The sequence below is a fragment of the Ascidiella aspersa genome, chromosome 2 (assembly GCF_963924565.1).
Source record: "Ascidiella aspersa chromosome 2, kaAscAspe10.2, whole genome shotgun sequence".
In the NCBI taxonomy this organism is placed as follows: Eukaryota; Metazoa; Chordata; class Ascidiacea; order Phlebobranchia; family Ascidiidae; genus Ascidiella; species Ascidiella aspersa.
This window is the reverse complement of record NC_139448.1, coordinates 3,309,331-3,322,399: the sequence shown is the minus strand read 5'-3', so window position 1 is coordinate 3,322,399 and position 13,069 is coordinate 3,309,331. Positions and strand designations below refer to the sequence as shown.

Genomic DNA, 13,069 nt, shown 5'->3' with positions numbered 1-13,069 from the left:
GTAATTACTGACTCTTAAACACAGTTACTGATTGGTGTGTGCTTATTAGGCCTACGGAGTCGGTAAATTTTGCTTAAATAAGTCCGACACTAAATCTTGTACTTACTGTTTTGGGTCATGAGCGAGAACAAAAATGCTGATCCTACAATCGTAAGTGAAGAGGATCAGAAGATTCTGGAAGATGTTTACCAGCAGGATCTGAAACGTGTACAGAGACTTATGGACGGAATGGATACCTACTAGTAACTATTCGTATTTATTTTTTTATTTTTGAGTACTACAAGTAATGTCTTAAAACAAAAAATAGGCAGTTATTTTTTATATTAAACATTTAATAGATTTTTTCGACAATTTTAAACTGTAAACTTTGTTTGATTTTAACTTAACAGACAATTGAGATAGTTTGAAACGTCAAAAAAAAACTTTCTCATAAAAAAACTATTTCATATGTCTTATGGTTATAAGGCTTGTTTTTATTGAAGTGAAAAGAAGTTTTAGCCCCCCAAAAATTAAACAATAAACTTTCGTTTGTTTTCATAAACGACAAAAACAAATCTATTCTGCTTGAAAAAAACTCCAATTCTCCAGCTGAATTTGCTGTAGCGAGCTGACCTGCGACTTGACCCTCCTTATGCACGCGAACGAATTGTCGAGGTTTGTAAGTCTCGGGTAAAGCCGAACTTCATCTTGGTTCTCACTCAAGTTGTAACAAGCCACCACCACGTAATCCTCCCACCACGTCAGACCGCCTGTGTGACGTAATAAACGACAGTGTGACATAACAAACGACTGTGTGATGCACAAATAGAGGAAAACAATCTGGAACATTTTTAATCAATTAATAAATCATAAATTCGCCTAGAAACAACATATTTAGACAAGCAGCATTTTTTCGAAGAAATAAATAGATTTAAAAAGGTGAATAAAACTTTCTTATAGCGTCAAAAAAATAAATAAACCAGTGTTTCTCAATCTTTTTTCCAAATACTATGGGGGTCAGCATTTCGGCGAAGGTCTGATAACTAATTGTCTTCACAGAACTTTTTGTAAGCAAACAAATCATAAGACGTTAGTATAAATAGATTTGAATGTAATTAATATGAGCAATGTCTTTGTATTGCTTGTTCGCACTTTCAAATTTTAAAGAAATCTTGCACTTAGTTAACCAACCTTGTGAATTGCTGTATGTGACGACCCAACCAAATCAAAACGCAACCCAACTTTGGGTGGCAACACATGCGTTGAGAAACACTGAATTAAACCAACTCTAACCAGCAACTCTATAATGCACCTGTAACGACCATGTCCTTTTCCTGCATAACGTTGCCGAAAACCTTCCATTTTCTTGAAGTTACGGTGTAATGAGCTAAACCGAAGTTACCAGCGATTGCAAGAAAGCAACCGGTGTCATCCACTGCTGTGAACTGTAACGAGAAACCGGTTCGTTAGGTTAAAAACATAGCATAGTTTTTTGGGGAGCAACGGATAAACGAATTTGTGTTTTGACAACTTATTTGGAGTTGCCACACAATTTTACGAAATACTTCAAAGACTTTTTCAAAGAAGATTTATAGGTTTTTAAAGACCGAAAATTGGATCGCTCGACGATTTTTGCATGAAGATTTTTTTGAAAAAATGCCATGGTCAACACAATTTTTAAAAAATTGCTGGCACTCTTAACGATTCTGATAAAAAAAAAAGTTTTTTTTTATTTAAAAATAGCTACTGAATTGCACTAAAGTGAAGTCATTTTGTAATAATTCAAGTCTAAGTCAAGTCACTTGGTCAATTTTTCATATATGACCCAAGTACAACTCAAGTCATTTGCGTAAATGACTCAAGTCCAAATCAAGTTACGCCAAATGACTCAAGTAAAGTCATTTAAAAACAGTGACTAAGTGCACTTAGGGCACTCCATAATAATACTAACACAAATATAACAACTTACCCTGATAGGCCAGTTTCCCGGTAGATAGTTGAGCGGGAATTGTATAACAGTCCACTGTTTGTTAGTTACAGCCGAACCGAGGTGACTAGAAATGTCCTCCTCGTCATTATTATCGTCGTCGGCACGAGATGCTGACGTGGCGACCTCCGATTGGTCGATGCGGGACAACGTGGGGGGCGGTGATTGGCTGACGCGATGTGGCGAGGATAGGGGCGAAGGAACAGACCTAAAAAGTCGAAGTAATTCTTGGTAAACTGTAAAAAGGGAAATTGGGTTTGTCGTACAAAATCGCGCCAGATTAAGAGTATTTGCTGAAAGATACTGTTTAGCATCACTTAGCAAATCTGGTAATAGCTCAACGAAGTCGGTACCGGGTGCCAAGTGATGGTATCACTGCCGGTCCGATATCCGATATTTCGAATTTGCGCTCTAGTGTAAAGATTTTTCCTTTGAAAAATAAAAATTTCTGAGAAAACATTGCATTAAAATTGATTGTTAATACGCTCATTTAGAACAATATCCTTCGAAAGAAAAAGTAAGATTGCAAACAATGTTGCGAAAATGCTTGAATAAGTTTGGTATCAGTTCGGCACTAATGATACCCTGTTATACTACTATTTGGCATCGGGTACAAATACAATCTTTTTTGATAAAATCGCTTTTTTCTTATTAAAGTACAAATGTCACAAATAACTGAACCAAGATAGTTACTTTTCAGGGCTAAAACTCACCTTCATTAATAACAATTTGTCCTTATACTAAGAAACCAAAGAAAAGCTTTTGGAAGAATTAGGATTTTCGGCAAAAATGGATTTATATTAGAATAAGAAACACAAGGGAAATCCACTAATCAGAATTAAAATTAGAAACGTATTCATCCAACTCACCTTCTTCTTGGCGACCCGCGTGAACCTTGCCTCGTCCGAATCCCTTGCGATGCTATTTCGCCGTAGTTCGACTGAACACTGGAGTTCCTTCGTGCTAAGAACGACCGATCTGACGCGTCGCTGCTCACAATGGAGTAGGTCTGAGGTCGCTCACCCAAGCTTATGAAGATCTTGTCCTCGCTGTGCATCAGCACGTGACAGTGGTTGCTCTGTGACGTAACAATGGGAAGGGTTTGAAGGTAAACAAAGGTACGTGATGTAAAAGTTAGGATGTCATGTGCCATTGCACTAGTGTATTTAAACAACAATATCTAAGGCAAAATAATCTATAATACCATAGTATTAAGACCAACGACATAACAAAGGTAAATACGCAGTAATATTTACGACAGAATAAGATCTAAATCGCCTGAATGTCGGAATAATTCCGAAAGTTATCGAAATAAGGCCTAAATGTCAAAAATGACGCCTGAAAGTGTAGGGAGGGTGTAGGACGATCGGGGGCCATGGGTCCGTTTTGGTGTCGACATTTGGGGGCTGTAGTTTGATAGGCGCTGTTACGGCGCCGCTGTTTTGGCACCGGATTGCTTGTAAATTATGTTGCAAGAAATTGTAGATTAGGCTATTTTTACGTTTCGGCATACTGCACGACAAATAAAAGGGATTGTAAGCTTATTTTTCGCAACACCTTAGATTCAGTAAGAGTATAATCGTTGGCTCAATAAATAAAAACAGCATATAATCAATAGGACAAGATTATTTCAGCTTTAGCGAGTCTGCCAATCAATTAATTACACAAAGATCGGAAGGCTAAGGTGTGACATCAGAACTTCGATTTTTTGTAATAAAATATTTAGTCAACCGGAAATTGAGTTTACTTCTTTTAAAAAGTTATATTGAATTTTAGCTAAAAACATATTGACCCCATTAGGCGAATGACGACAATAACTTAGTTTATTTCTCCTTTGAATTAAACATTTTAAAGATGTAAAGAGAAATATATTTCTCCAAAATAGCATCTTTAGTATCATAATTTCTCTTACATCTTATGAAATGACTGACTTTAATTGAAAAGTTTAAAGAATGTTTGCTTATCACAGTATGTCATTTTTTTAAAATATTGTTTAAAAATGTGAAAAGGCAAACATACCATACAGGGGTTCATTGCCAATGCACTCTTCACAAATTGTATGATCAACAATTGGGCGAGGTCAAAATTCGTTTTTCCCATCGAGGGGGTCATATCTCCCCCATTTTCCGTGACCAGTTTCCGTCTTGCACTTTTCCGGTGTCCTTTCTTCTGTTTATCGGTGGTAGTTTTGTTCTCGGCGTCATTTTGAGTTTTTTCGGCTTGCGTTTTAGCGTTTTTCTTCGGGTTTGTGTGAGTTCCGACTGACCACAGACTGTAACCCTCCACTCCCCAACACTGAAATTGTGAACATTTTTATCAATTAATTAAGGATGTTTGACTTTATTTGACAGGAGCTCAAACCCAACAGGACTGCCACCAGGCTTACAGAGTCAGTCAAAATAACCAGAGTTCGAATTTGCGAAAAAAATTGAACCGGAGTCTGACTCCTGTCACTGTCAGTTGTGCGACTTTGCCAAATCCCAAGTCCAATTCTAATCCTACAGTCCGTATTTAACTAAAATAAGGTGGATATTCAGCAATTCACTCATAGAGGTGTCATATAATTTTAAAATCAGTATATTACTGTATAAACACTCAATTTAAAACAAACAAAAATGGCAATTTTAAAGCATAATGGACAGAAGTTGTAGTAACACACAGTATGAAAGCCTAAACAACAGATGTTGAATATGAATAAAGATGTATTTAAAATGTTTACAAAATGCTACCTACTCTGTTTTGGCTTTGATATTCTTAAAAACGCTAAAGATGTTTAAAGTTGTCACATGCTACATTAAACTAACCAGTCATTCGAATTTTCTAATAAATTAAATGATGTTAAAAAAGTTTCACATGAAGCTACTTCACTAACCAGTGATCTGAATGTTCCCTGTACGTTGGACGCTCCATCTGACCCATGAGCTCTGTCAGAAGCAAGAGTGCAGAACAAACAGGATCCAAATACACTCCACACCGAAAGACCTCCTTTCATCCATGCTAAGGCCAACACACAACCATCGGGTGACCAATCCATCTTCATTACAGCTCCTGAACAAAAAATAACTTTTTTAAAAACTGCTTTGAAAATAATACAGCCTGTTTGGTCATATAGAATAATTATAATTTGTGGAGAAAATTTTATCTCAATATTGAATTTTAAAGCCAAATAAATTGACATCATCTTGATAAGGACGTTTTGATACTTGTATCACGATCAGTTAATGCAGCGGTTCTCAACCGGTGCGCCATGGAAGGCTGCTAGGTGCGCCGCAAACGAAAGGAAAAAACATGTCGAAATTAGTCCAAAATTAATCGGATTAAGAATTTATTGGACAAAATAACGATTTTAGTCTCAAAGGCTGAAAGTCCCTTTAAAGATATGCAACAATAAAACCATATAATAAAAAAAGCAGACAATTTAAGACCAATAGAAGTACACTTCAAAAATTTCGCGCTCGCTTCGCTCGGAAGGTGCGCCGCCACGTTTTCATACGTCTCTAGGTGCGCCGCCAAGTAAAAAAGGTTAAGAAATACTGAGTTAATGTGACAGAAATATTTTGAAACCTCACTCATAAAAGGTAGAACGCAATTGTGGTTTGTTTATGTTTTGGTCACATTAACTGAAGATGATTCAAGTTCGTATCGAAACACTTTATCAAGATGATGTCGATTTACTCGACCTTTTTGACTTTAAAATTCATTAGCAAGCTACATTACTGATCCAGGTATAGTGAACCAGAGGAAATAAATTTTGGCTGAACTAAAAAAAATGTTGTGAGTAAGAAAAAAAACAATGTATCAAGAAAAGTAACAATTGCAGTGTTGCAGTTTGTCAATTTTACCATTTCGGATTTAGTTAAATAAAATTGAAGTATACCAGTTTGTCACTAAAACCATTCGAGGTGTAGATAAATAAAATTATAATATAGCAGTTGGCTCTACATTGTTAAATTGAATCTTTGTTACCAACTAAACAATGCCCACGTTTTGTATGATTGGTTGCAAACTTAAATTTCTTTTTGACCGAAAAATTTATTCTCCCTAAGAAAAAAAATATAACAAGAAAAATAACAATTGCAGTGCAGCAGTTTGTCCTGAAAACGATTTCAGGTGAGGCTAAATAAAAGTATACAAATTTGTCCCTAAAACCTATCAGATGTAGTACAATAAAATGAAAGTATATGTACCAGTTTGTCCTTAAAACCTTTTTTTTTAGGGACGACAAACTGGTATACAATAAAAATTAAAGTATACCAGTTGGCTGTACTGTTAAATAGAGTCTGTATTGCCAACAAAACAATGTCCATGTTTTCTACAAAGTGCGGTTGTGTTTGTTTGCTTTAGAAGCACTTTAAAAGTCCAGTTAAAAGCGGAGTACCTCACTTGACATAACTTGAACTTATTCGAACGCTTGAAAAACCCAGGAAGCGAGAAAGCAAAACTGCACTTAACCATAGCAAACAGTCACTTTATGTTCAACGCAGGGGTTTAAAAGCAAGCCTTTTCTGTAAAGGCTACATATTAATATAATAGATTTGAACATAAATTTCACTATTTTAGATTTCATTCACAAAATTTGAACCTTAAGCCACCACCAAGAAATTGTTGTTTTTGTCCAAACTGCTTACTCCGTATCTATATCATAAAATATTATCTGCTAACTACACACAATAACCAAAAAATCAGTGTCTGCGGTAAAAAAATTGCCTTAAATGAACAAATAATAACGGAATTTACAATACAAAGTAAAATTGCACTTTGTATTGTAACAAAACATACCAATAGCGAGGTTGTATTATAGCCACAAACATTTAGACTGAGAAATGTTTTTCCAATTAAATGTCTAAATCAAAACTTATCATTTGTAAGCTGCCTGGTCAAATGATTGTTTTTTGTCTAAAACTATTAGTTTGAGTCTAAAATTTGTAATTATAGTTGTTGTCTGTAAAGTGTTATTTTCAAGTGAGTTTTAAATTTAATAATTTTTCAACCTTATAGCACTTAAATAAATTGTAAACATTGCAAAGTAGTTCTAAATCAAATTGCAAAAATGACAAGGTAGTTTAATCAATAGTTTTGCCTAAACACGAAAAAATAACTGATTTGGGTTCCACCGGTTGTCGATACAACATCAAAATAAAGTGACTAACAACATCCTCCATCCATTATGGTTTAAAGTTACAAATGTAGCAGAAACAGCTTACCCACAGTCTTGCATACGCTGGGATATTGTGTTGGGGAGAGTGAAATGGTGTGTGACAAAGTAAGACTTCCTGTTGTATCATCTATTGCAAACACCTTACAGTCGCCACTAGAACAAAATGTAAATTGAATCCATTTAAATAAATTAAATTAACAAGGAACTACTACTATTGACTGGTCCGTTACAAAGCATATAGAGATTTGGTTAGTTTTTTTTATTTTTTTTATTTTTTTATTTACTTGAGTAAAATATTTGTTGCTATATCACCAGGCTATATAAAAAACAAAAAAATATTTATCTTTTAGTTGATTACAAATTTTTAAACTGAAATGAAAAATGTAATTAAACTTTATTGTTTTAGATTCGGCACAAATATTTTTTTTAAATTCATTAACACTAAATATAAGTATTTTAAGGTGTCATAATTTCAAAACAAAATGTAAATCAAATCAGTTTAAATCAACTAAATAAGAAAGGAAGCTACTACTATTGTGTCGATTGGCATCCACAGCTTGTAAAAAATAACGTTTTACTTTTTCGTCTTAGCACAATTTATAAAAAAATGTGGGTAGGTGCCTGAAATTCGCACAAAAAATGCGCTTAGCAGGAACACTGCTCTGAAACAAATGGTTAAATTATTTTCACAAATGCTTACACTGTTGTTCCGAATGCAAGCAGCCTGTATTTGTTGTTTACGGCCACACATGTCGCATTGCTGACACCTGGTGCCCAAATTCCTCTTGTTTTCCACCCGCTTTCAATCGTTTCTCCGTCCTCCGAGTCGGGGCTGCCCGGGGCACTCTGTGTCATGGCAACGAGGGCCACCCGGCCGTCGCTAAGCACCAGAGCAAAACCCTCGAGAAAGGGGCTGTACACCGCTTGGATCGGGAAAATGTTTCGCTCCTTTATGATTGTTCCTATTATAAAAAGTTTTGAGACTTTTTAGGGTATTTAGAACATTTCTGTGTAATATATATTTCATATATATTTACTATGGGCTGTTGTTAGTTTTTATATGGCCTGGAAAAACATTTTTTTGTGACACATTTTTTGGTTTGAATTATTATTTTTGATTTTTTTTCCCCTAGGAAATTTATTTGTATATGATAATTTATATTTAATTCAAACTGGTTTTAGGTTTTTTTTTTTTTTTTTTTTTGTTCAAATCAAAAAAAAAGTATAGCTTGGTTAGGTCTGCCACACATTTCTATGAAATAAATACAAAAACATTCTTTTTTAAAGAAAAGTTATAGGTTTTAAAAGACCTAAAATTAAAGTCATTCTGCATGTTTTAAATATAATTAGAAAACCTATATTATCGAAATAACAACAATATCAATCTATCTCTATGTTTTATTAAACCTTAAAAAATATATTCGTTTACACATTTTACCTGACAAATTCAAATCCATGGAAAAGGGAATATCGCAGAGGGCTACCGACTTTCTCTGTTCGGTAGCATTTTCCCAAGAAAGTATTTCAAGCCTTCCATCCACCAGACCAACTAGAAGTTCGTCGTGCACACATGACATGCTGAAAAAAGAGGAAAAAAACTATGTTAACCAAAAAAAAAAAAAGAGGAAAAAAACTATGTTAACAACTGTTTAATTATTTATTTTGAAATGCTAAACTTATATTTAAGTTACATTTGCTACCTTGCATAACAAGAACCAAAAATACATTGTATTTTTGCATGCAAATAAGTATTTTTCTAACTTACACCTATCTTGGGAAACACCATATTTTTAAGTGATTTTACCTTGTGACGGGCACCTTATAGTTGACATTTGACTTTAGTGTGAGCCTTAGAGCTGGGACGACCTCATTTGCATCGCCCTGGTTAGTTTTGGTTTGATGATACTCGTAAAGATTAAGACCTTTGTCCCCCTTTACATCTTGTTCAAGCTGGTAAATCAACAGGTAGCCCTCTGTGGTCTGTGTAGTGAGAAAGTAAAACAAACAGGTATATAAATGTTAAAAGACAAATCGAGTTACCAAAGCAACAGTCAATTGATTGGATTTTAAAGTTGCACTACAGTTTTTTTTTTATCCATTTATTCAAACACTTTAGAAAAAATCATAAGGGCAACACACATGTTCGAACAAAAGGGCTAATATGTGCATAAAAGAGCACACAAGCCAATTAAAGTCTTCTGGCATTTAGAATTTTGGAAAAATGCTAAGTGAATCATAAGGTACTTACTTAGGTACATAATGCACTATCAGTAATGTAGCTTGATAATGAGCCAAAGTCAAAAAGGTCGAGTAAATTGACTGATAAAGGATTTTCAATAAATACTTGTATAATCACTAGTTGATGTTAAGCTCGTTAATAGATAATTGGATAAAAAGTACGTGTAATAAAGGTAAAAAACGACTTATGAAATAGTCAATGTTAATAAAACTTGCTTATTAGTAAATAAAATTTATAAATACTTGTATAATTACTGTCAATAAATACTTGTATAATCACTAGTTAATGTACATCACAAGACAAAAAATAAAATCTACTGGAGACAAACAACTTACAGTGACAGCAAGCATACTGCTGTCTTGTCTCCATTCTGCCAGTTCGTTTGTTCCAATCGATGCAACAGATGAATGACAACGCTGGTAGGACACTATCTCCACACATGGCTGCAAATTGAAAAAAATATTGAAAATTTCATAATTTAAAAAGAAAAGAAAATATTGTGAAGATTTATATATGTGTATTTTTGTTTTTAAATTAAGAAAGATTTCTATATAAGAAGATTTATATATAAGTTTATGAACAGGAATGTTGTTAAAATAAGGTTCAATTTAAGTAGAAAAAGCTAAAAAAAAGAAGTTTAACATAAAAATAATATCGCAACATAAATACTGTTTTTTTTTTAATTTTCAAAGAATCTCTGCACTTTGTTTTGTTTAGGAAATCAACTTGTAACACCCAAAGAAAACAAAAAATCAAATTTGCCAGCAATACAAACAGGACCACAGTCATTTTAAATTGAATAAATCAAAGTAAACTATTTTTTTACAGACAAAAAAAATGACTTACCTTACAGTGCCAAATGCTAACTGTTGTCTCAGTTAGAACAGCAAAGAGCATTCGATATCGATTGCAAACCACGCATTTCAGGTTGGACTTTTTTCCCTGACCCCCAGAAAGGTACCTGGGCCATCCGATTGGAAAATACATAATCCTGCTTTGAGTGGGTTCGGATCATATCAGCCCATAACAGTTCCAATAGGTTGCAGTTCGCAGTATTTACACAATTGATTTATCAAAGAAAATATTGAGTTGTATTCTAAAAGACAAATGTATAAATAAATTAATGAAATATACACACAAGTATGTGCTTACTGCTTACCAACTTTTACAAAAAAAATTATTAAATAAAATATTGAGTTGTATTATTGTATAAAACACAAATTTATAAATCAATTACTAACACAACAAAAAGCGGCTTTAAATCAATTCATAACAAAAATTGTAAGAGTGACTGAAGTTTTGCAAATTTGCTGACTTAAGTTTGTGCGAATGAATGCATTTCACAACGATTTCCGCATGAACTGACAGACTTATTTGTCAACCTGTGATAGCCTAGAACAAATGATTGCCTTAATGTACTATCTTGGTGATATTATTGCTATTTCGTTATATTGTTTTTTTTTAGGGGGGGGGGGGGGGGAGGAGAAATATATTTTTTAATTATTTCACGAATCAGCACCCAGAAGCCTGCCAGTTTGCATTTATTACAAATTTATTATGTTTTGTACATCTGAGGTTGTAAATCTTAGGAAAACCCCTTTTAAGGCATTTAGTTCTGCAAAAAAAAAAAAAACACTAACAAAAAATAGATGCAAACCTGACATTCTATTAAGCAGTTCATCTAATCCATTACTTAAAAATATGAAGCAATAGTGGCACTTTTGATTCTGGTGATAAAGTTGTCCAAAATACCGAATAGTGAAATTGGTAGCTTAAAGAAACACGTCAGACTTCACGTGTAATAAGGTATTGTGGTTTGTTAAAACTGCAAAATACTTTCTTCAATGGTATCTAAATGGAACAATTTAATGGTCAAACTGAAGATTTGCATTTTAAATTGCTAAATTCTTCGCGAAGATGTTTGATTTTCATACATATTTTAGGAATATTTTATTAATTAAGATCAACATGTTTTAGAGCTTTTCGAAATTTTACCACATTTTTTCTTGTCCGACTACTATTTTAACCGGATATTAGCCTAAAGGTTAAAACAACAAAAAACTAAACGAGTTATGCAATGCAATTTTGTTCGAAAGCGCTGACAGTAAAAAGTTTTTAGAGTTAATACGTCTTTGCGGTTGCACCTGAAAGATTGATAAAGTTACGATTTGACCGCCATTTTATATCTTAAATGTTCATTGATTTTTGTGAAAGATCGATGTTGTTTGAATAGAGGTAGCTTAATCGCTATCATTTCGTTATCTGCAGTCCCCAGGTAAGGTAAGGCAGTTTAAAAGTAAGATAAAGCAGTTTGAAAATTTATTTTATAAACTAATTTCATAGTAACTTGGAATCAAACACAGAAACTAATTCGTGAGAACTGAGAATTATCAACAGGAAAACCTAACAGTGGTCAACTCAAGACAGTTTTTTCATGTAGCATTTCTTTTTAGACTTGCGTATGAACGTTTTATATTTTTTATTTGAAAACATTATTTGCAATGCACCTGAATGTTTAGATCAATAGATCTCATTTGTGAGCAACAAAAGTTTTTTCGGTGCAAATTTGTGTGAGTTTCATATTTATTTTATTGTAACACAGTGTCGTTTAGCATGAAATTCCTGTAGTAGCCTAGTACAGTGTAGTAACTATGTTACATACCTATATAGGCCTATGCAAACCCTTATAATTAAATCAGGCAAGCAAGTAGGCTATATATTTTACCTGAAAGAGAGTAATCGATTTTTAAGCCAATCAATATTATCACGGGCCAGAGTTGACTGGGAATAGTCATTTACCTTTGTGTTTCTAATGTGAGAACAGGTTAACTGCAAAATTGGTTTCTTGCCGCACTATCTGCGATAAAATAACTAAATACAAGCCTTTTTCATTTGCAACAAGAATAATGATTAATTTGGCGGAAATAATATTCCAGTTTTTTTTTCGTTCTTTCTGTCTAACGGTAAACAACCTCAAATTAAATCACGATAACAGTGATTACAATATACAAGCTTCTTGGGAGACTTAAGCTATATTTGATTTCGAAGATTTTTCTAAAAACTAAGGCACTATTCGTGATTTTCATATAACTACGATTTTATACCCTGATAACTTTTTTCATATATTCGCATCAAAAATCTCCTTTTTGGTTAGGCTACAGGCCTAAGTGAAAAATAACAGTTGCGCGTCTAAAAAAGGAGTAAAAACCACGCCGAGATGCTTGGAACAGCCTACTGCGAGGCAAAATAGTCACATGTGGGTCAAAATTAGAAGGAATGAGAAGCTTTTATTTTGCCTGATTCTCCCATGGCAACATTTAAAAGTTAGGAGCACCAGGCACGAGTTAAAATATAACAGTGTTTTGACGTGAATGTCATGTGAATTTTGGGCAGCGAGACGAACGAGAAAATCTATTAATCAATAAATTCTGGTCCAGGTTGATCAGCTTTGCAGTACAGGTTTGACTAAGGTGTTTCCTAAATTGAATTGAAGTTGCTTATTGTAGGATGAAGAAAGTTGGTGCTAAAAGTTTAGATTTTCATCTATGATTAAAAAATGTATAACGTATTTTACGGTTTCATGAATAACAAATTAAGAAAATGAGATCTAATTTGATTGTTAAATCAAGTTTGATGAAACACCTTTTAAAACAAAGAAAAAAAGTTATTACAGAAGCAAATATAAACTTATAGAAAGTGAACAGTA

At 33.6% G+C, this 13,069-nt stretch overlaps 1 protein-coding gene across 1 annotated transcript in view; it reads right to left on the bottom strand.

Moving 5' to 3' along the window:
* Positions 1 to 10,350, bottom strand: part of LOC146163163 (guanine nucleotide exchange factor subunit RIC1-like) — a 34,525-nt gene extending 24,175 nt beyond the window's left edge. The window contains exons 1-13 of the mRNA XM_083382938.1: positions 10,210 to 10,350; positions 9,699 to 9,806; positions 8,929 to 9,104; positions 8,563 to 8,702; positions 7,825 to 8,086; positions 7,171 to 7,277; positions 4,839 to 5,014; positions 3,986 to 4,261; positions 2,836 to 3,044; positions 1,949 to 2,174; positions 1,292 to 1,424; positions 613 to 749; positions 107 to 198 (exon numbers count right to left, since the gene is read on the bottom strand). Coding sequence (XP_083239064.1) covers positions 107 to 198; positions 613 to 749; positions 1,292 to 1,424; positions 1,949 to 2,174; positions 2,836 to 3,044; positions 3,986 to 4,261; positions 4,839 to 5,014; positions 7,171 to 7,277; positions 7,825 to 8,086; positions 8,563 to 8,702; positions 8,929 to 9,104; positions 9,699 to 9,806; positions 10,210 to 10,350 — 2,183 coding nt within the window. The remainder of the gene's footprint in view (positions 1 to 106; positions 199 to 612; positions 750 to 1,291; positions 1,425 to 1,948; positions 2,175 to 2,835; positions 3,045 to 3,985; positions 4,262 to 4,838; positions 5,015 to 7,170; positions 7,278 to 7,824; positions 8,087 to 8,562; positions 8,703 to 8,928; positions 9,105 to 9,698; positions 9,807 to 10,209) is intronic.
* Positions 10,351 to 13,069: the final 2,719 nt, after the last annotated feature.